The 22,862-nt window shown below is 40.4% G+C and overlaps 2 protein-coding genes across 3 annotated transcripts in view; both read right to left on the bottom strand.

Annotated features, from left to right (window-relative positions):
• LOC137571936 (chaoptin) overlaps positions 1-22,862 on the bottom strand; it is a 123,614-nt gene that overhangs the window by 57,131 nt on the left and 43,621 nt on the right. For both annotated transcript variants that reach the window (XM_068283701.1, XM_068283702.1), the window contains one exon: positions 22,114-22,210. The gene's annotated coding sequence lies outside the window, so the exon portion shown is untranslated. The remainder of the gene's footprint in view (positions 1-22,113; positions 22,211-22,862) is intronic.
• On the bottom strand, positions 5,263-8,536 carry LOC137586732 (uncharacterized). The gene is given in 3 exon segments (XM_068302867.1): positions 5,263-6,975; positions 6,977-7,494; positions 7,497-8,536. Coding segments are annotated over 3 exon segments (2,271 nt in total). The 5' UTR covers positions 8,323-8,536; the 3' UTR covers positions 5,263-6,048.

Here is a 22,862-nt window from a genome sequence, read left to right as displayed (position 1 = left end):
ATGAAGGAGATTTTTATGTTTTCATATCCTTACAAATAGTGAAGAGAACTTGCCACAATTCTCCCCTCTCAGTTCTCAGCTTCCCCTTTAACTTGGCTGGCTATGCCTCTTCGTATGATTTAATAGCCTGGCCACAGTTTTGTGGAAGGTTTGTCTTCCAACTCTGCTCCCCCCTGTGTCTCTACTCCTGGACTGAACTTCATGCTCTCCCATCTCCCGTCTCCCGCCCCAGGCCATTTTCTGGAATGAGAAATTGTCGTTTGTGCCAGGCTTTGTGGTAAGTTTCTAAGTATGAATTGGTGCGATTATGCGGGATTAAGTTGGACGCTTGTGCTGGCAAAACTTACCAAAATGGGGTTGCATTTAGTGGAGAGGGATAGTGGTGCTGGAGCAGAAGGAGGACACTTGGCAGTTTGCAAATAGCAAACTCATTCAACTGTAATAGAGCGGGCGTGATGCCATTGCCATTGCCATTGGCCGACCACTTGAGGCTAAGTATATTTGTCAGTTTTAGTTTAAGGTTTTTCAAATTCCCCTCGTCTCACTCTCTCTCTCTCTCTCTGTCAATCGCTCCCTTCTATTTTCTTAGCATTTTCAGTATACCATGCCCTTAATCACGATCATCGTCAGCCCAATTGCATTTTGAAATGAAACTGAGTTTAAGTGTAGCGTGGGAAAATGACGAATTTCAATTGTGATACACTTGCAACTGGGCATATTAGTTCAAGCCAACAGAATTGACATCGACTTTTGCAGAGAGATTTGCAGGAAAAGTCCGAAACAAATCAATTGAATGAAACGCGAATTTTCGCTCAAGGAAAATCCCAACAAAATTTTTTGCAAAAATCGACTGGAAAATGTGAGTTTCAACTATATCATAGAGACCAAAAGCTAGGCGGGCGTCGAACGTCGAGGAGGAGGAGGATGAGGAGGAGGTTTGTGTTTTTTTTTTGTTTGAGTGGGTTAGTTGAGTTGAGTTTTTCCGCTTTCTTTGCAATGGATGGAAACGACAGCTGCCAAACCTGACGATTTCATTCGCCAGTCATGGAAACAAAATCAGCGACAGGAAGCTGCTGCCAGCCATAAGGAAAAGGAGACCAGAGCAGAGCAGAGCACAAACAGATAGACAGTCAGTCAGACATATGCTAACATAATATGCCAAAAGTATCTGTCACATTTGCCTGTAGGCAACCAACTCTGCTCTCGTTTTCGTTTTCGTTCTCAACGTTGTAGGTGTCGCCTTCTGTTCCCAATAAAAGTACCGCAGACACACAGACACACACACACACACACACACAGTGAGATGGAAAGAGGAAAGCAAAAAAAAAAAAAAAAATGCCATTAGGAAAATTTAACATTTCTCTTCTTTTTTTTTTGCTTTTTCCAGAAATTTTCTTTTGGGTAAACATATGCAGACGGCATGTTAACATTGCGAATAAAATACAAGTGAGGAGATGAAGAGCATTCGAGGGGATTCAATGTGGTGGCACAAAAGTGCTACATACGTTTTGAATGGGGCAAGGGCAGGGCCAGGGACAGGGACAGGGGCAGAGCCAGTGAGCTTGGGTGTGTGTGTTTGCCTAACGAGCTGCATTAGGCGCTGATTGCAACAGCTGAGAGAATTTTTAAAAACTGAATACAAATAACGCACTGCTTCAGCATGTTCTGTCTGACTGCCTAACTGTCGGCGCGTCCTCTAGATCTGTCCTGTCCTGTCTGGCTGTCTCTTTGCCATTTGTTTGCATTTTAAGAATATGCACAATTCAAAAATATGTCGAGTTCTTGTCAAAGTTTGTCTGTCTCTTTGATGGCAAACCTTTAATAAAGTTCATTTACAGCTCCAATATCGATGGTTAGGTATTTCAGTCAAATGTTAATTGGATTTATTGTTTAATTTTAAACTTACATTAAAGTGAAATGCCATTTCCACCCACTAAAGTGAAGATAGTGGCAACGATTTTGCAATTTTATATTTCATTAAACCATTGACAGTCAAATGACAATGTTTGACATTTTAATAGCCAATTTATTTATTTCATTACCGATTAGACTTTTACTGAATGACAACCAAGAAATTGGCAAATATTGCCATTTACGAAAAATCAATATTTATATATTTTGAAAATATTTTGTCATATATGTATTTGAAGTTAAGAGGAGAGTGGAATCGAGATGGTTTATCAAGTTAATGTGAGCTATAGTTATATAAATAATATTAGCCATCTATTGGCTGTAAGCTGCAGCTGTTCGAATGTCAAAAATCTTGGCCTACTTTTAGGGGTTTCGATTGATTGTTGTTAATGCGAAACTAACAGACGACGACGAAATTCAAAAGAACATGAACATAAATAAAAATCTAAAATATTGAAAATTGGATTTCTCAACATGTGTGTGAGTGTTTGTATGTGTGTGTGTGTGTGTGTGCGTTTGAGTAGAGGTAGAAGTAGAAAAAGGCTTAAAAGGCAGATGGTTTGAAAAGGAAATTTTCTGTTTATTTAACTATTAAGCAGAAGTGCATACATATCTATGTATATATACATTTAAGTGTATGCTGTTCTCTCTGTCTCTCTCTCTGTCTATTCTATTTGGCAAGTGTGTGTGTGTGTGTGTGCATAAAATATAAATGAAACAGCTCCTAATACCATGCAGTACACACAGACACGACATAGCACAAAAGTCTCGAGCCTTGAGAATATGTTGTGCAGTATTTTAGTTTCAGTTTTCAATGTCTGAGCTTTTATGCAAAGTAAACAACAAGAATATACATATATACATACATATATATGCTATAGTTCTACATATAGATTGATATATACCATGCACACACTCACACACACACACACACACACACACACATACATAATTTACTTGTGTTTGTATTTACCAGTTGAAGCCTTAGCCATTGCCTAACCCTCAGCCTCTTCTTCCCGCTTCTGTAGTGTTCCACTCATCCCAAAAGCTGAAGCCTTCTTCAACAATCTGCTCAATGAATCTCAATAAGTTTGTCAAGCGTATGTATATGTGTGTGTGTGTGTGTGTGTTTGTGTATGTGTGTGGCTTTGTTTGCATTTGTATGCGTGTGCTAAATCAAGCGGTAATTGGTTCTTCTTCTTGCCGCTTCTGCTGCTGCTACTGCTGCTTGCTGGTTGTTTATATAATTGAAACTAACACAAATAAAGTGCAAAAGCTTTCTGATTATGGGGATTTGCGCCTGCCACAAAATGAGCGTGGCTAAAAGCCGAGGCACCAAATGCTCACCCCCACACCAACCCCATCACCACCCTACTGCAAATGAGAGCTGGTTTGGGGGACAAGGGAAAAGGATAATGATGTGAGAGTAGTGAAGAGAAAGAAATGCAATACACCATGGGATCCACAGACCAATTATTTCGAGGAGGTTCTTTCTTTAACCCATAGCCTAATTGCTTCTAACTACTAAGTTGGAGACTAGGTATCTACAAAACATATCAAGTCATTTGCATTATAAGACATATTTTATCCTAAAATACGAGGAAAACTATAACATTTGCTACTTTGATCAATATTTTGGAAGTTATAATAAACAGAGAAAGAGAATAAGATTTCTGGGATATCTGTGCGATACTTCAGTTCTCATAGAAGCTTCGAGGGGTTTTTCAAACATTAAGTTTGTATTTCGATTTGGATTTATTTGTTGGAATTTGATTTTCCATGTGCTTGAATTTTTGTGCAATATTTTTGTTGTTCAATCCCATTTCCTGCTGTGGTCATAAAAGGCAATGGCAAGCGATGTTATGTATATAGTTGAATATCTCTCTGTCTCCTTTTTATTCTCTTCATCTCTCTCTTTTATATATATATATGTATGTGTGTGTGTGCATGTGCTTGATTACTTACTGTAAGCTTTGTGTGTGAATATGCTTGTTTAAGCTGCTGTTAACTTAAGTATAACAATGATAAGGATAACGTCAGGTGATTGCGATTTTGTTTGGCATTTAAGTTACCAAAATGAGAACGAGACAGAATAAAACAGGAAAGAGGCGGAAAGAGAGGGGAGGCAGGTCGGTTTTGAGATGCGTGTTTGCACCTTATTTATTTAGCACATTCCTCTTATTCCCCATCCCCATCACTTTCGCCATATACGACGAATCTGAGCTACTTACTCAAACATTTGTGTTAAGTAATTGGAATATTTTAAGGCTTCTTTCTTTCGGTTTTTTTCTTGCTTTAAGGTTTAATATGCCCTTAGGTCTTCTTCATCGTCTTTGCCAACTGCTTTGATCCCTTCTACTTATTCCTTGAGTTTACTCTACTGTAATTGTAATTTGCTGCAATGCTAATGCCTAAGGATTTGAGGGGATTTTGCCTAGTTTGCCGACACTTCAAGTTGAACTCACTTCATTAGTTTGCCATTTGTCATTTGTTTTGTTTGTTTCAAATGCTGTCTGCTCATTCAACTTTATTCATTTGAATGGTATTCACTGAACACACTCATATATGTATGTATATGTATTCATTTATATGTATGTGTATCTAGAATGGGTGTTTCTATCAATTTCAACAAATTTGGTATGCAACTTAATAATAAGAGTAAAATCTATATGAATGATCACAATAATAAACGATCCTTTTACACACTAAACATCACTAAACTAAACATCACTAAACATAAAATCAAATTTAGGAAACGAAAAACAAAAGGTTTTGTAGAGTATTAGAAACGGGAGACTTTAATTGAAGTAACTAGTGACTAGTCACAGCTGGTTAAATGCTTTTTATTTAAATTCCAACTTTATTATGCCTCTAAAAAGGACACCCTTTATGTGCAGGCGAATATATATGTATGTATGTACATGAATTTGTGTATAGAGAACTCAATTAATGGCAATAAATGCAAATTGCATTTAAATGTGGCGCATAATTTTGCATTTGGCTGCCTCTTTTCCGGTTTGTCTCTTTCCCACTCTCTCGTTCTCTATTCTCTTTATCTCCATCTCTGTCTTGTTAGCACACTTATTTGGCAACACACAAAATTTACAAAATGTACTCTGAATGTGCCGCATATGGTGAAAGTGAATTCAATTGCAAATTGCGTTTCCATATGAACAAGACCGAGCAAAGAGCTGTTAACATCAATATTTTTATGTTACCAACACAGAAATGCACAAAAAATTGCTAAAAAATATAGTTAAAGAGATAAGATAGGTGTAAAATATGTAGTAACTTTAATGTTTTTACATACATACAGGGTGCTTCAATAAGTTCCCACTGGCCCTTTGAGGTTGAACAGCCAAACAGCTGTCAGCTGATTCAAATATAAGTTTACCTTATCTACTTATATGCTTATTTTGATTTCAGAATGAATCTAAAGTATTAATTTTTATTATACATACAATAGTGATTTCTTTATTAAAAAAGAGAATATATTGAAAATCATTCTTTACTATGTATGTATATAAAAGTAGCCAGTAGACAGTAAACTCGAAATTTTAGCAATTCTATCTTAAAAAAGGAATCAAATAGTTGTGAAGCAAATATGTAGTTATGAATTAATCTCGATCCGCTTGATATGTGAACATTTCCCGCACAGTTGAAAGATTCCATTTTATACGTAAAATGTCTTGGCTAAATGTTTTCCTTTTCCACTTGGTCAAATGAAGAAGATGAGTTTGCAATTAAATAAGAGCCGACTCGATCTTCATTTGTTTGACATTCTCGTTGAAATTAAGCGAATTATCGCAACTGTCGGACAGACAAATTACTGCCAGGCAGACAAACAGGGGGAGGGTGAAAAGGAGATAGCGGATGATTTCATTTCATTTTTTTTTTTTGTTCCTGCCTTGGAGAGTTCGCGGCGGCAACTGGCAGCCATTTTGAAGTGCTTGGCAAACAAGATGGACTGAACATCGCTGGTTTGCTGTCTGCTGTCCGTTGTCTGCTAACTGCTGACTTCTGCCTGATGTCCGCTGATGGCCACTGCTGGATCGCCAAGTAATCAAAGCATAACATTGGAAAAACAACGAAACAGTAAAGCAAGACGAAGCGCACTGTTTGCCATGCTCTTTGCTCTTACACATTGAACTCGTCTAGCTCCTGGTTATCCTCCTCCCGTGCATCTCGTTTCGGTATGGTTTGCTCCTGCTCGGTGTTCTTACAGGGCACCACTCGCAGGCGTCGATTGGGTGCAGTAGATGCAGTGGTTAGATGGTCAGCCGAGGGAAGAGGTAATAGTACCTGGCCGGGACATCGTTTCACCAATTCCGAAATTTCGGTTGGATTCTGCTGATTGAGCTTGGTTAAAGATACGGACAGTTGCTTCATTTGTGGATGCTGATCGAATTTTCTCACCACACCAATGGAATTTTCGCCTCCCACGCCCTGGCAATGGCATTTGGTATCGCAAAGATGCGTCTGCGATGCAGTGGGCCAAAATTTGCGCAGAGATGTGATATCCGTCAAACTTAGATAGTTGCTAAATTCACTGCCCGCCGTTGGGGTCGTTGTCGTTGTGCTGTGTATGGAGCTTGCATCCGTATCGGCGGCGCTTGACATGGGCATCTGGTGCTGGGGTGAACTTAGTCCGTCCATAGAACCAAATATATGCCGTACATTTGGATGCGTCGATGTAGGCCCCTTCTTGGGAGAACCCTCCTTGTTCATGCGGTGCAAAGTGATGCAGAATTCTTGGAATCCATGAACTGTATGATAATTGGCATTTGGATCTACTTTGCTGGCTCCCCTAGCAGCCTCTTTGCTGTCCAGTTGATCACAGGATGAGTCACGCATGCCCGGGGACCAGGTGTTCTGATAACGTGGCGCCTCCACATCCATTTGGCTATGTTGGCTAATTTGCTCATCCTGCAGACGATCGATGGCCACCTGCAAGGCCGGATCATGGAGGGCAACTTCTCGTGCCAGGCGTATGTCGTGTCTCCAAAATTGCTGATTGCGCTGCACTGCCGGCGCCACTTCTTTAATCCGCAGCACCACCACCCCCCATAAACCACACACAGACGACATTCAAAAGGGTCAAGCCCATGCTGACGGCGGCACACACGAATAGCTCGATATGCAGATGCTTGGAGTACTCCTTATGATGGGACAGACTACGGAGTAGCTCGTGCTCCGAGTGCATAAACTGGGTGCCCAAGGCGAGAGCCCACAACAGGCCAGCATTGACGGCTGGCGGCAAGAGAGAGGCAGAAATGGCTACACCCACCAACGAACCAGTATTGCCACCAAGGACAGCAATGGCCCCAGCTGCTCCCGAGGCCAGGGCCGTGCATATACCAATCGCCAGAGAATGCGTATCACAGCGGGAGACAATCTCCTCGGTGAGACCAGTCGAAATGGCAAAGAAGTGCCCAAAGCCACAAACAATTCCGCCAAACAAAAAGCCAATCACCACGGAAATGGCAATGCCAATTAGCTCGTTCTTGATGCCCAGCCAGCGCAGGCCACGATCTCCAATCACTGAACCAAAGATGCCGGCAATAATGGGGCCCATTAGGGGGAAATCAACATACTGCTCGAAAGAAACAGAAAGCTATTCTCGACCAGACCCACACAGGAGAGGAGAGCAGCAGCCATTAGCAGGACGACAAAATCAAAAGTCATGGTGGCATCCCTTCTCACCTGACGCACTACCTGATTCACATTCAAACGGCAACGTACTGAATCCATAAAACTTTGCCATCCCTGGCCATGTTGACACTCGGCTTCCTCCTCCTCGCGATACTGTGGCTCTCCTCTATCTCCATTCATTTGGCCTTGAAATTTCGCCTGGTGAAACGCGCCCTGCTGGACACTGGTGGCCCTGGTATCCAGGCAATGGATGGCCGAGACATGGGTGCCCGGTCGTTCGCCTACTCCCCAATCTTGCAGAGTGCAAAGGAGTCGTTCGTAGCGCTCATCTTGCAATAGCTCGAAACGCACTTGCAATTGTTTGCCCGCAACATCCTGGGTCCAGAAGACACCCTTTAGCCGCAACTGCTCGGCAATGCAATGCAACAGGACCTCCATGGGAGCATCCTCTTTGAGTTCGTTTAGTTGCAAAGCACGTGACTTGGCACTCAGGGGCGGGTGTTGTTGCTGTTGCTCAATCTCGTTTCTAGCAGTTTGGGCTAAACGCCAGCAGCGATCACAAAGCTCCAAAGAGCCAAGATGATCATCACTATTGATGTTGCTGTTGTTGTTGTTGTAAAAGTCTCTTCTGTGTGTTTTCCAGAATTCACTGCGTGTGTAAGTGGAGCCGCAGCAGCCACAGCGACAGCATTTGCTATAGACACGATGCTCCTCCTCGGCAGTTGGCACTGTGACTACAACACAGACGGCTGCATTCATGATGATCGATCAAACTGATGGATCATACCAATTCGGATTGTATTGGACGTGGATCGTGGATTACTTTCTCTTTTGGCTGATAATTGTCTGTCCTCTACGTATTTCAAATTAGTTGGTTGTATCAGAATTATATGATTTGAATTTGCTACGAATTTTGAAGCATTAAGCTATTTTTTGAATACTAATAATGTGAATAATCAATGAATGAAAGCAAATGCAATGAAACAACAACAGCAACAACAACAACAAACGACAAACAACAAACTAGTGAACAACGTTAGCTACTATTTTATTTAACCTTGACCACAGTTCGAATCACAGTCAATTTCACAAAACCAACCAAATGAAACGTAGTGTCGCGTCGTCAACATTTTGTGATGATGCGACAGATGCGCTTTCATCCTGTTTTTGTCTCCCGTTCGTCCTGATGGCGAATGCGCAACCAAATGCAGATGAGGATTGGATATGGAAAGCTATCACATCCCTCTAAGTCCACAACCCACTAAAAACCCATTCGGCCGCATTGTTATTTGCCTACTGCAGTGGAGTCAGACTGCTCTTGTTCGTTCGTTTGTGGGTCGGTCTACTGTTGGCTCTGGCCGGTTTTTGGTTGCTTTTTGGCGGCTTTTGTGCCAACAATCGAAAACAACAGCAAGTGTGACCAATGCACAAGGAGGATTTGAGGGCGGAGAGGCTGGTGGAAAGCAAAATGTCAACAATCTGCAAGAGCTATGAAATATTATGAGGTTTGGCCAGTAGCCGGATGGGGGTTAAAGAAGCGGGGATAAGCGGTAGCGGCTAGTAATAATACATTGCAGAAAGTCGCGGCGACAGGAAAAACGCAAAACGCATGTGAAGTGCAAGCGCAAAAAAAAGCTCACCCACCCAATCACACACACACACACACACACACACACACACACCCAAAGGCAGATATGTGTGTGTCTCCCTTTCTCCAGTTTGGCCACACTTTATCTGTTTTTGTTTTTATTGTGAGGTAGTCTTGCTGGTGGTCAGTGAAGGAATGCCTCAGTGTCCATTATCCCGAAGCGGGCGGATTTTTTCATTCCTTTTCGTTTTTTTTTGTTGCTTTTTTTGTTGTTCTTTCGTTGCCGTTTTCCAGCTGCCATTGAATCCAGTTTGCTTGCGCGCCAAGATCAAGCGTCAAAATTACATTGTTGGCATACGTCGCGGCCTTCTGGTCCTGGTGCAGTTGCTATTGGGTCTGGTCAACGTTTTTCCGCATCCCTTGTTCTACTTTTTCGTTTTTTCTTGTTTTTGTCTCAGTTTTTCATTCTCTCGCTCACTCCCGCTTTTGGTCAACATTTTATTTTTCTGCCCGACCATTTCGCTTCGTTTTTTCTGGCTGATATTGAGGCTCCTGTTGCTCGTGAATCCTTGACGGTCCATTGTCTGGACGTTGGCTTGTTGTTGTTGCTGTTATTGCTGTGTTTTTGTTTCTGTTTCTGGTTTTTTTGTCCCACTGACCAAATGTCCGTAGAAGCCAGGAGCGACGATGATTGTTGCAATTTCTCGTTAAATTGAATTCACTCCCGTTCAACGCTGCCGCCTTATGGGAATGGGTATAATCATCATCATCACCATCATCGTCATCATCATCATCATCATCATCATCATCATCATCATCATCATCGTCGTCATCGACTTCAATGGAATGTAGGCAGAAGAGGAGCAGGACAAGGACATGCCATTTTGCTTGTGGAGGGCTGAAGAGACTGAAGCGAGAATGCAAGCAAGCTGCACTGCTTATTTATGACATGTGGCGGACACAGATACGGACACGGATCGGACATGGGCCTGGACATGGACACGGACACGGACATGGACAATGAATACGTTGCATTATGAGGAGAATTGCCGGTTTTGGTTTTCAAATTACGCACAAAACACATGGCGAAGCTTAACACGATTGTTGCTGAAGCCTTTATGCTCAATTAAAAACATCACAAAAAGAACAATTGGTCAATGGTCTGGGAATTGGAATTGAAAATGGTAATGGAAATGAAAATGGAAACGGCAATGGCAATGGCAATGGACATGTAAGATGACACAATGGAGATACCAATGCATACGTTGTTGCATGTGTAAATGAAAATCTTTTGGTCGCACTTTGAGCATTGTTAATACAATGTGAGTGCGTGGAAAGCTTTCGACTTGAAGAGATCAACTTAAGGGAATTCGGTCATAGCGCAACAGGAATGGAATGTTTTTTGAGTAATGGAATAAACTGAATATAGGATATTTACTTTCCTTTTTATTTAAGATTTAATTGGCTCTTAAGAAACTATTTATGGTTGTTTTATAAATTCAATTTGATTATTTTTGACTAAATGTTAGTATTATTTTACTAGAGAAACTGTTTTCGTTTTTTTTTTTTATTCGTGGTATTTATTTGTTGGCATTTTCGAAACTGGCAATTGGCATCTGTTCAAGTTTTATTCATACATTTACACGAATAGCCACTGCCAGCCACTTAACCACAGCCACACCCATGAACACACACACACAAACGCACACATATATTGTGACCCGCACTGAATTCGTTTTTCATATTTAGACCTTTTCGCTAATTGAGTTTGCTGCCCTCTTTTCCTGACTTTTAATGGGTTTCTTTACCATGGTTGGTTCCTATTTTAATATCCTAACCGAAATATGTGGTACATTCATTTTGTTAAGATACATGTAAAAGTCACGTTATATGAATCCTTACTTCTTTGGTGTTTGCTTTCCAGAACAAATGTAAGAATATGATAAATATTATAAACTTATATATAAATACATTTTGAACTTTTTGAAAACATAAAAGTTCTATTATAAAATGAAAGGGTAGCCCAATTTCGGCATGATCAACATCTTTATTTTTCTGAGAGGTCCAAAAAGGATGGGGAACGAGGTGCTGGTGGTGTATGTGTGTGTGTTAGGTGCTTAACGTTTAATTGCGCATATTTTTACGTTAGTCTCATTCGCATATTTTGGCATTTGCAATAAATACAAAAAATAATTAACTCATTAAATAAGCATTTGGCGTTGCAATTTGCTGGCCATAACAAGAACATCCTACAGAGAAGCGGTAGGGGAAGGGAAGAGTTTCTTTCTGAGTTCTGTCATAAATATTGCTTAATGTTTGGCGTCAACCAACGAAAAATGCTGGGTGACCAAAGCCTGCTGGAAAAGTAAACGCAACTTTTCCTGTGGGTTTTTTTTTTTTGGGCGGGTTTTCCAGGAGGTGCTTTCCTGATGCTGGTTGTTGGTTTCAGGTAATTTTGTGGTGCCTAGGCCGCAATTAATGCCAAATGCCAAGAGCCATCTCCTGCATGTCTACCACAGTGTCCTGTGTGTGTGTGTGTGTGTTTGCACATGGCCGGACATCATTATTATCAGCGTGTGCTTAAACAACTTACAGCAATAATAAAAGCATAATTTACAATATTCACGTATGCTCACTCTGTGGGTGTGCGTCTGTGTGTGAAAATTAATTAACTAAATTATTAAGTGTAGAGGGAGATAGACCACAAGACAGACAATGAGAAAGTGAGAGAGAGAGAGAGAGAGAAAGCTAGCCAAAAACTTTTGTCTTGTGCTTAACTCTTACACTCAATTAACATTTCGAATTATTTATATAAATTATTACACAAATATACACAGGACACACTTCCACACACACACACACACACACACACACACACACACACACACACACACACACACACACACACATACATAGAACAGTAGCAGACATTAAGGTAGACCACTCACCCACCTGACTCTTGGCTGGTCTAACAAATGTTCCAATTGTTGGCATTTGCAATTATTCATACGCCATGTAGACAAATGTGCTGACAGAACAAGGGCAACAGGCAACAGAGAAACGAGCTAGGAAGGTTGGCAATAGCCAAAACAGGAAAAGGACATACCAGTTTAGATTTGTTGCCGTTGATAATTAAGTTGCTCAATTGTATTGTATTGTATTGTATTGTATTGTTGTTTGCCACTTCAGTTTTAACTTTAGAGTCAAATTTCCTTCATTTCCAAAAATAATCCCTTGCAAATTATCGCATACAAGTGCAGCTTCAAAAATTTTCAACATATTTTTCAGTCGAATGCTCTTAAGACAAATAAATATACATACATATATATATATATATATATATGTATATATAGAGTTAAGCATAAATGAAAATGCCAGAGCAAGAATTTTCACATTTTTTTCCCCACCCCTTTTTTTGTGCTGTGTGTTTTGTTAAATTAAAAGTTACTCTTTACTATTTTTCTATGATCTTTGTCTTTGCTGTTGCCCTTTATATCAACAAAATACCCTCACTCAAAATTTGTTTATTCCCTTTGTGACATTTCAGAAGTTATTTTAATAATGAATATAAATTAAGTTCTTGTTTTCAATTATAGTTTTCATGAATCAAGAAAAGTCCGTAACATTGATAGTCAAACGCACTTACTACTCGCTTACACTTTGCAAGGGCATAAACACTTCGGTTCGGACTTGTTGTTAGACCCTTAGTTTATTTAGGAAGGGCATTAATACTTTGGATAGGGCTTGGGCCCGTAGTTTATATAGTTATTTGGAGGCTGTCTGGGTAGGTCAGGCTCTGAGTTTCTCATTACGCCAACAAAACGAAAAGAACGGAAAAGATTATAAACAAAATGCTGCTCAGTTCTTTTTCTGTTTATTTGTTGTTGTTTTTTGTGTTCTCTTTTATTTTATTTCATTTTTTTTGCCCAGAGTCTTTGTAAAATATTAAAAGACATAATTTACCAAAAAGGGAAGACACCAGCTGAAGTTGGAGTTGGAGTCGACGCTGCACTGGACAAGATGAAAAACAATGGGCGGGATTAAAATGAGTCAGAAAGAAAGCAAAAATAAAAAGAGAGTGAGAGAGAAGAAAGTATAGCATAGAAGAAAAAACAAAGTCACTGCAATTTGTTGCAAAAACGAAACTTTCGTCTCAAGTTGAAGGAAGAGTGTACACAAACACACACACAACCAGATTAGGCAAACAGAAGAAGGGTACACTGGGGAGAACTAAGCAGAGGAAATCGTATAAAAGACATACATATAGGAGATTATGGGTGAAAAAGTTTTGCCCTCTTCATTTATTTTATAATTTTTTTTTTTGGTTTCTATGTTAATATATTAGTGGCTAGACTTAACAGAACTTAAAAACCAAACTAATCCAAATCGATTTATCTTGATATTTGGCAAAAGAAAAGTTACAGTGAGCGCAACATATTTTTAAGCTTATTTCGAAGCTGGACAAAGGATTTCTTTAGTCTATCTAAACCGAAATTAAAAAAAAATAATAAAAATTAAAAAAGTCTTGGTCAATTGTTAACAAACTATTATCAAGATGTCCTTAATTTGAGGTTTTTTAAGAATAAGTCGAACTAAACTAAAGTTAAGCTTGAATTGGCTTGGCATTGAATTCGCGTAAGAAAGATTAAAATATTTGTAACTCAAATGCAAAATCTTAACAGATTTTTAGTTTTCAACTAAATTGTTTCTAGAATAAAATCTAGTTGAATTTTCTTTTTTGGTAGTGCAATTTCATGGCAAATATTTCATAGAAGTAGGATTCTTTTGGTTTTCGCTTCATATGCTGCAAAATAGAGGGAAATGGAGAAACTGGACTAGAAGCAAATCAACTGACCTAATACCACCTGCTGATGCTCCTTCCATTCAGCTCCTTGCTGCTCCCCCTGCTGGTCCCTGCTGGTCCCTGCTGTTCGTGGCGTGTGTCTATAAATAATACGCACTAAGCATGTGCTTGGGGTAATCTGCTAGAGAACAAGAAAAAGTGCACTACTTAAAGTCTAACAACTCTTCCACTTCATGGGCGACTGGTAAAGTGTATACTCCTGCGGATGCTACAAAGGTGCAGTAAAAGTTACTCCCATCCGCCAGAGTCTGATATCGTTGGCTTGAGCCTGGCCAGCCCATGGCCTCCTCTATTCCTTGGAATGGCCCCGGATGGATGGTGGCAACACAAAACACAATGGAGATCAAAGTTTTACTCTGCTGGCTGGGCAGGTCTTGGTGGCTTTTGCTTCTGCTCTTTCTCCTGCTTTCTTTGGCCCCATTTAATATTAAACATTTTGTCTTGGCCCTCTTTTTCCATTTGAGTTTTCTTGGCTTGGCTTTTCTTTCAGTTTGGTTTTACTATGCTTTCACTCGCTTAACACGCAACGGAAGTTCAAGCTGAAGTTGGTTTGCTAGTTGCCAGTTGCCAGTTACCCAGTTGAAGTGGCCATGGATATGGCAACCATAAAAACTTGTTAACAGCGATAAATAATGCTCTAAATAATTATGCAAAATAATTAAAAACCGGGGCGCTAAATTTGACCAGACAATGCGAGGCACACACCCGAAAGTGATAAAATGTGAGAAATAGAAGAAGAAAAAAAAAAGAAAGAAGGATACCAAGGGCATTATAACCATCATTAAATTAGAGAAAGCCAGTCAATGGGAAGTCCAAATGTCGGTCTGCCTTTCTGTCCGTCAGTCAGTTGGTCATGTACATTTCTACCTGTGAAAACGAGTTAATCGAGGGCCAGTCGCTCAAGAGACGCCAGGACAACGGCGCTAATTGTGCGGACATGGCAAATGTCGCACCTGCCCAGCAGCTCAGCAGGGAGTAAGAGAATCATGCTCTGACCCAATGCAAACAACAGTCAACAACGAGGAAAACGGAAAAAGGGGTAAAATGAAAAACCCGGCCAAATGGCAAAGACAAAAACAGAAACAACAAGCGGGCGAAAAGCAAACAAACATTAGGGCAAAGAGAACAGCACATTAAAGGGCAATCACATATGTGTGTGTGTGTGTGTGTGTGTATGTGGGATCGCTGACCCTTTTTATGTGGCTCACGGAATGGTTGTTGGTAATGGCATTGGATGGATTGTTGCATGCATTCAGCAGCACACACACAATAAAAACGCAACAGTTTGTTGTAATTGTTGTAATGGCGATGCCGTTTATCCTTTATTTTTGGTTTTTCGTTCTACTTCAGGCCCTTAACTAAAGGCAAACAGACAAGGTGTGAACAACAGGTGAGAAATGGCCACTTAACGGACCAAATCGATCGCACAAACACATAAGAGTTCAGAAAAATTAATACCCCATTAGCCAGGTTTCAAATTTTGCTGCAATTACATTCAATCGATGTTTCTGATTTCCTCAGAAAATGTAGAAAATTTCATGGTTAGCTTGGATATATACATATATAAATTAAAGTATCCGGATATTTGTTTTTCAGTAATTTGAACTAACTTGATGTTTTAGCCATACAAAAGTTAGTTCAGAGGAAAAATTGCATGGCAAAAAAATAAAAGGAGATCCAATCAAATAATGGGTACAACTGAAATGACGGGCAAACCGGATATCAAACATAAAATGTGTTGCTAGCATACAAAAAGAGTCATTTCCCCTACATCTGATTCTGTCTGTCTCTCTCTCTCTTGCACTCTGTGTTTCCATCAGCATTCCATAGCTCCGTCAATCAATCAATCAGACAATCATTCATGCGCACATTAATTTATTCATTTTAGCGAATTTTTGGTTGTTGTGGAAGAGTTTTGTGTTGGAAAAATACATGAAAATATTTTCCCCATTTAATTGCGCATCTCTCTGTCTCTCTCCTTACCATGAATAACCGACAGAGAGAGAGAGAAAAGCGAGCGAGAGAGCGAGCGAGAGTAAAAGAACGCTTTTAATTACTTAACCGGAAATTGGCAATTAAAGCGATTTAACGGCCCACATGCATGAGAGAACCTCGTCCAAAGGGGGCGGAGTGGCATAAGGGACTGAATGGTGGATGGGTTTGGTTTTGGAGGTGTAGAGATGAAAGGCGGCAAGAGAATTCTCATTTGCGTCAAGAAGTATAGCCGAACAGAAACATAAGACTGACACTCGTCCTCTTCTCGTCCCTCATCATTTTCTGCTGCTTCCCATCATTATCATCAGCCATCAGCCATTTCCTTTGGCCTTAATCAAGTTTTAAATGGCCGCAGCCAACAACTGCTGCTCCTCGACCTCGCCACCCTCGCAGCCCCACTCCAAAAATTGCTCTCACGCCCGCGTAACCATTTTCAGTGCTGCCAACTCGTTCATTGTTATTTATTGTATTTGTTGTTATTGCCGGCAATTTATTTCAATTTTCGCCAAGCTGGAAAAGTTTTCTGTATTGTCATTGCCTTCGCTTCGGAGATGAGTTTCAGTTTCAGCGAAACGTTTCGCATTTTTCCAATTAGAAATTGGTGAAGGTGGTTGGTTATAAGGGGTTAGCAAAACCAGGCAGCATTCGCTGTAAGTGGTGGGAGGGAAGGTCGTCTTTCGATGGCATAAAAACTCATTTAACTTTTGTTGCCGTTTGCATTGTAGTTGTTGTTTTGTTTCTTTTTTGGCCAGCAAACGTCAAATGATTTGGCGTTGTAATACACAAACAAACAAACATATAGAAAAGTTTGCCTAACCAATCACCCAAACACTACTTCCCACCCCTTCATCGACAGCCCTTTTCGCCATTTGCCATTTGCAGGTGGGTTTCTGGAGCCTGATAACTGTTGCATAGTTTTCGGCGGTTTTTAGGTTAGACTTGTATAGCCGCTGCGTAATTAATTATTCGCCAGCTGGCAAGAAAATGAATAAGCTCTGCGTGGGTGTGATTCACGAATAGGAAATGGAATTTAGTTCCTATGACCTGAACCAGGGGCGGCTAAATGGTAATCATTTGAATTATTTAGAATCATTATTTCGAAATTATTCTTCATTTAAAACAAAAGCTTAAACTAAATGAAAAGAAACTAAACTGACCTAGGGGACAACATTTTTTCCAACTTTTCGTTTTTGTTAGTTTTTAAAAATACAAATTTATTGGGTTATTATCCTTTTTGGTTAGCGATTTCTGGGCCAAAGTAACTAATAGTCCGCCCCTGCTGTCGACACTGATGGATTTGAATTTTTGCGGCAAATTTGCCACAAATAAAATGTGCAATTTTTGTGGTGAATTTTATTTAGTTTGACACATGTTCCACTTGAATTTTCTTGTGGCTGGCCAAAAAACCAGAAGACCAATTTTACGCCACATTGCAGTCCTGGCCACTAAAGTTATGCGCGAAAAACTTTCAACTTTTCGACAAGCCAGTTTTCCATTCGCCCATTTCCGTCCCCATCCCTCTCTTTCTCCCTGAGGAGAAACTAACTCTAATTTCAATTGCTGCCTGGCTAATGTGACTCCTTGTCGACTTCCTTTCGAAGGGGGCAAAACAATAACAGAGAAAGGGTAACAGAGAAAGAGAGGGGGGGACAGACGCTAGTTTATAGCGAAAGTTGAGCTGGCTAAAATGTCAAGTGCATTTTATACGAATTTCACGGTTAGAAAGAAGCAAGCGAAGCCCCGGCAAAGTGTCGAAAACTTTAAGAACACCAAAACAAAAATGAAAGGACTTATGAAGCAAAGCGAAAGGCAAACACTTTGCATGAGAGATAGACACAAAGAAAAAGAAAGCCGGGGTGAGGGCTTTAGAATGAGAATTAGCATTGCCAAAACTCTCTCTGTTCCAAGTCATATTCATTGCATTTTCTGTGAAAATAGTGTGCCTGGCAAACAATCAAATTGCCAAAGGGTTAATTTGAGTAGGTCCTCGATTAATGTACACATAACATGGCAAAACTCATCAAGTTGTATATAATTTTGCTCTATCCGTGTGTCTACCCCCGTTTTTTTTACGCCCAGCTGGTTTGGTTTTATAAGTTTTATTCTGATCTGTATCATGTATTCTCTCTCACTTGTTACCACTAGATATTCGCATTTTTTTACGTGTTTTTTGTTTTTTTTTTTTTGTTTTGGTTGTTCTTACCCACTTTGGTCCGGCATGTTTGTGCCACCGATAGCCAAACAAATGCAATTGCGGAATTGTGCGGGGTGAGGGGTGAGTGGAGGGTTAGGGGCTGAAAACACGGTGGCAGAGCACGGCTTTTATCTCGTTTCGTTGCGTGCAGAGAGTTTTGTAATATTCCCCAATGTCAGTTTGATACCAACTACAAAAAATGAAAAACGCGACGCTCGGAAAAAAAAACCCAACGGGGGAAAAAAACTTTGCGCAACAACTAGCAACTTGCAACGGCGAGGCAAACAAACAACCAGCAACAGCAACAACAACAACGACAACGATGAGAGAAACAAACAAAACAACAGCAAAAAAAAATGGGCAAAAACTTTTGGCAATTTAATTGGAAAATTAAATTTTACGCTGTTGCAACACGTTTGCGCAATGCGGGAGCAATTTGCAGTGCAATCAACGCATCACCCATCCGCCCAGTCTACCATAGATGTCATTCCCCTCCGCCCCCCGCCCCCGCCCCCGCACACACACACACACACACCTCTTGACCAGGCGCAACCATCTCCCCCAGGTAATATCCGTTTAAACAAAAAAAATATTTGCTTTCCAGCGCATTGAATTCTCCTTTTGGGGGAGCGTCGAGTGTCATGTCAAATGCCCCTCGTCCGCTCAGCTGCTTATGCAATTTAGCAAAATGACTGCGAAATTCATTTGACAAATTGTATTCTTTAAAAGGAGGGCCGGGAGTTTTAGAGTTGCAGTCTCAAAACTGGCTGTGTGGCATTTCTTTAACTTCAACTTGAAGTTGGCTGCATTCTTGTCTTTGGCTTGTCCGGATTCGTTTTGTGCTCTGTCATTGGTCAAACAAGTGGCAAAATTAAATTTAACAATGTCCTGGCGCAATGGCAAAAGGCAGCCGCTGGTCTCATCCTCGAGTCAGTCAGCCAGTCGTCAGTCAGAGTTGCCACATTGTTTAAAGTGCTTAACAAGCACGAAGAAGACCGCAAAAGGCAGGCATCGTTGCATTCAGACCAAGCCAAACACCTTCCTTTCAAGGATAATCATGATGATGATGATAATGATAGTGAACATGATGATGATACGTTCCCAGTCCGTTGCAAGTTTTGCCAAAGAAGTAAAGTGCCATGAAAAATGAAATGAAAACCAACAAGTAACCGCAATCATTGCTGGACTCGCCACTCGTTAGTAGAGCTGCGGGGCAGCGACAGCGACATGGCTGCACTGAGAGAAAAGCTAGAGCTAAAACCATTGTTATCTCTGTAAGCTAAGATATGGACAGTTCTTGGTAAGAGAGATACATTTTCCGTCTCTGGACAATTTGTGTAATAAAAAATGATTTTTTTGTTTTTCTCGGTGTGACCGTCTGCCCTTTTCTTTATTTCTTCTTTTCACTTCTCATTTGCAACAACTAAGCTGATTCTTCTCTTTTATTTCTAGTCTGCTTTCTAGCTTTGGGCGCTGAACTCATTTGGCTTTGGTGTCGGCCTGCTTAGCACAAAAAATGCAGGCTACAAGTGCAGGCTGGCCTGGGCCAGGCCTTGGCCAAGGAGATGGACACAAACACCACCAGTTGTCTAGTTTCTAGACTTGGTTACTCATTTGCCACTCTACCCCCTCGACACCTCTAAACCGTATAACAGTCCCTTCGTCCATCAGTCAGTCAGCCAGTCAGTCAGCATTCTCAACTGTCTGCCTTGTTGGGTTTTGATTTGTGCTTGTGGAACAGGGAAGTAGCCGGAAAAGCAAAAGGACGACTTTGATTTTGCGGTCAGCTATACTACCGATTCCCTTCTGCCCCTCATCTACCATCTCTTGGTCGATGTCTTTCTTTCCAGCATCCACAAAAACCGACATAGCTCGCTCTCCCCTTTGCATTAGGTAATTACTTCTTTGTGACGGCCGACGACGAAGTGCAAATTCATTAGAATGATGCATTTGCTCATCTCTTTCCCTTCGGGGTTTTCCCCTTCCCATTCTGACGCCGTTGTGGTGTCGTAGGAGCATTGGAAATTACTAAATACGGAAACCGAGAAACTGTAATTTGGTTTTCGCATTTTGAAAGACAAATTCTGCTACATTCTTATTCAAGTCAAGGTCCGGACTTGCTCTTCTCTTTATACAATTTCAAGCGATGTCGATCTTAAGGTCGCATTTTAATTTATGTTGTAACTTTGCTCACACTAATTAACGTTGTAGCATTGTATTAAGTATTATGCCAAACTCACTACTGCAAGAAGAGCTTAGAATTTCAACGAGAAGCAGCATAAAGTTGCCTTTTTCCACCATTGCAATGCAATTGCAAGTTGCAATTTTCATTTCTTTTTGCCATGACAGGGAAGTAGCCGAAGGAGGAGTTGAAGGAAATTCACATTTGGCCAGCCAAAATAGAGAAATAAATTTCATACAAAGCAAATGGCACAAAAAGGAGCGGAAATTTCCTTCATAATTTCTTTGGTGTATTTTATTATAAATAATTTTTTACTTAGACTGCGCACAACACACAGAACCAGAGACAGAGATGGAGATAACGACGGGGCAGAGTTAGACAGAGCAAGAGTGGTAAAGGGAAAATAGGAAGTCAGAATGGTAGGAAGGACTAAAGGGAAGATAAAAGCAGCGGGTCAGATGGCCACTCAATAAAGAGAAGCAAAAAAGAAAAACAAGGAAAAAGATGGGCAAAGGGCAAAAGCAAAGCAAAGCGAAATGCCGAAGCTGAGCGAAATATAAATAAATATAAAGAAAATAAGTGCATGCCAGAAACAGAAATACTCAAAGTTTATGAAAGGCGCGTCGTCGTAGTCGTCGTCGTCGCCGCCAAAGTTTTCCTGCTTGTTGTTTTTTGTCGTCCTTTTCTTTGCGCTGGTACAGGGTATTAAATAAGCATTGCGGCATGCTGGTCTAAGCAAATCTAAACAGTGAGGAAAAACTATCCTAAAGTTATAGCTTCTTACAATGTTTTCGCTTTTCTCTTTTAAATAGCTTCAATATACATTTCCTACACGGGCAACCGATTCGATATGGTTTCTCAAGAAGAAAGCGATTAGGAAAGTAACTCAGTAGTGATTTATGTACCTACTTATGGGATCTATTTCTAAACTAAAAAAATGCAAAATAGTTAACAAACCAATACATATCAGCAACTAGTCCATCAGTATTTAAGCTTTTAAAATTTTCACTTGAACTCTTGTGTAGGACCTCATACGATGTACGTCCACGTAAAACAAAGTATGATATATATATATATATATATTTTTTTATACATATAAAACAGCGACCCGCTTGTCATATATGTGCAAGTGTACGTCTGTGTGTGTGTGTCGGTGTGTGTGTGGGTATATCGCCAATTACTGTGTCTGTTTGAGCGTACAAAGCGTTTTATGAACCAACTCTGAGTCTCCAGCTGACCCCCCTTTACAAACCCCAGCGACCTTCTCTTTCGGACAGTCCAACAACAAGGTCTTCTTACGTTTTCGATGCCAGTCACGCCTGGACTTTGTCGAAAAACTTTACGCCGACGTCGTCATCTTGGTTGTTGCTGATGCTCCTGCTACTGCCGCTGTTTCTGTTGCTGATGTTGTTGTTGTTGTTCTCTTGCTCTTGAACTTTTTTCGCTTTTGATTTTATTGCCAATTGACCAACTTTTTGGGTCGATTGCCAGCCGAGGAGCCAAGCAACGATGATGATGATGACAACGACGCGGACTGAGAGGGGTAGAAAGCTTACTTAAAATGCCAAGACAGCTGTCTCAGATGAGTATACCAGATATCAGTCGAGGAGTAAGCACCTCTACCCTTAGACTAGTCACTTCCCTTTAGCCGCAACCATGTCTCGGCCGCCCATCAACTGAACGGTTCCCAGTTGGTCAAAGCATATTTTAAATGTCTTCAAACTTACCTGAATTACAAATGGGATGCCAGAGCGAGATAGAAATGGCGACAGATGGCGATGGCGAAGAGACAACAGAGATGAAGGGAAGGAACTGCCAGTTTGGCTGTAAAAACAAGCGAAAAGAAATTGGAAAATGAATAATAATTTTCAGGTCGAATATGGGATTTAAGTTGCCATTACATATTCCAAAGTTGAACTTTGTAAAAAGAAAATGCTAGCTAATATCGATTATGTAACGAATAGATTATCAAGCATTAACTGTTTATTCTTATACCTACATATATAATATATACCGATTAGCATCAGACGTTCACAAAATGTATTCAAAAGTATGCATTGAAGTCAGAATAAGTTTTTGGAATAAAAGTTGTACTAATATTTCAATGTTTATCGATAACTTGGCAAGTTTTTCCTTTTCCAAGAAAACTCATCGAATGATTTGTTAACTAATCAATTATGCCAATTTGCCTTCATCAACTTGCTTTTGCATATATTTTCAATGTTTCGTAACTTTTGCTTGTTACACACACTCACAAACACACACACACACGTAGAGAATAAACACAACTCGTTAATACAAAAACACATATCGAAAGGAAAACAAGACCCTAATTATCGACTTAAGAGGGCATTACCGAAACCTATTACATTCATTACACGGAAACCGCAAATACCGAAACAAAAAAGAAAACTGGGGAAAAGTTGAAGCCTTCGTCAAGGACTTTTTAAGGCCGGAAGGGACCATCATGCGACAA

Source organism: Drosophila tropicalis, unplaced genomic scaffold (assembly GCF_018151085.1).
Source record: "Drosophila tropicalis isolate 14030-0801.00 unplaced genomic scaffold, ASM1815108v1 contig_158, whole genome shotgun sequence".
Classification (NCBI taxonomy): Eukaryota; Metazoa; Arthropoda; class Insecta; order Diptera; family Drosophilidae; genus Drosophila; species Drosophila tropicalis.
This window is presented reverse-complemented; position numbering and strand designations above follow the sequence as displayed.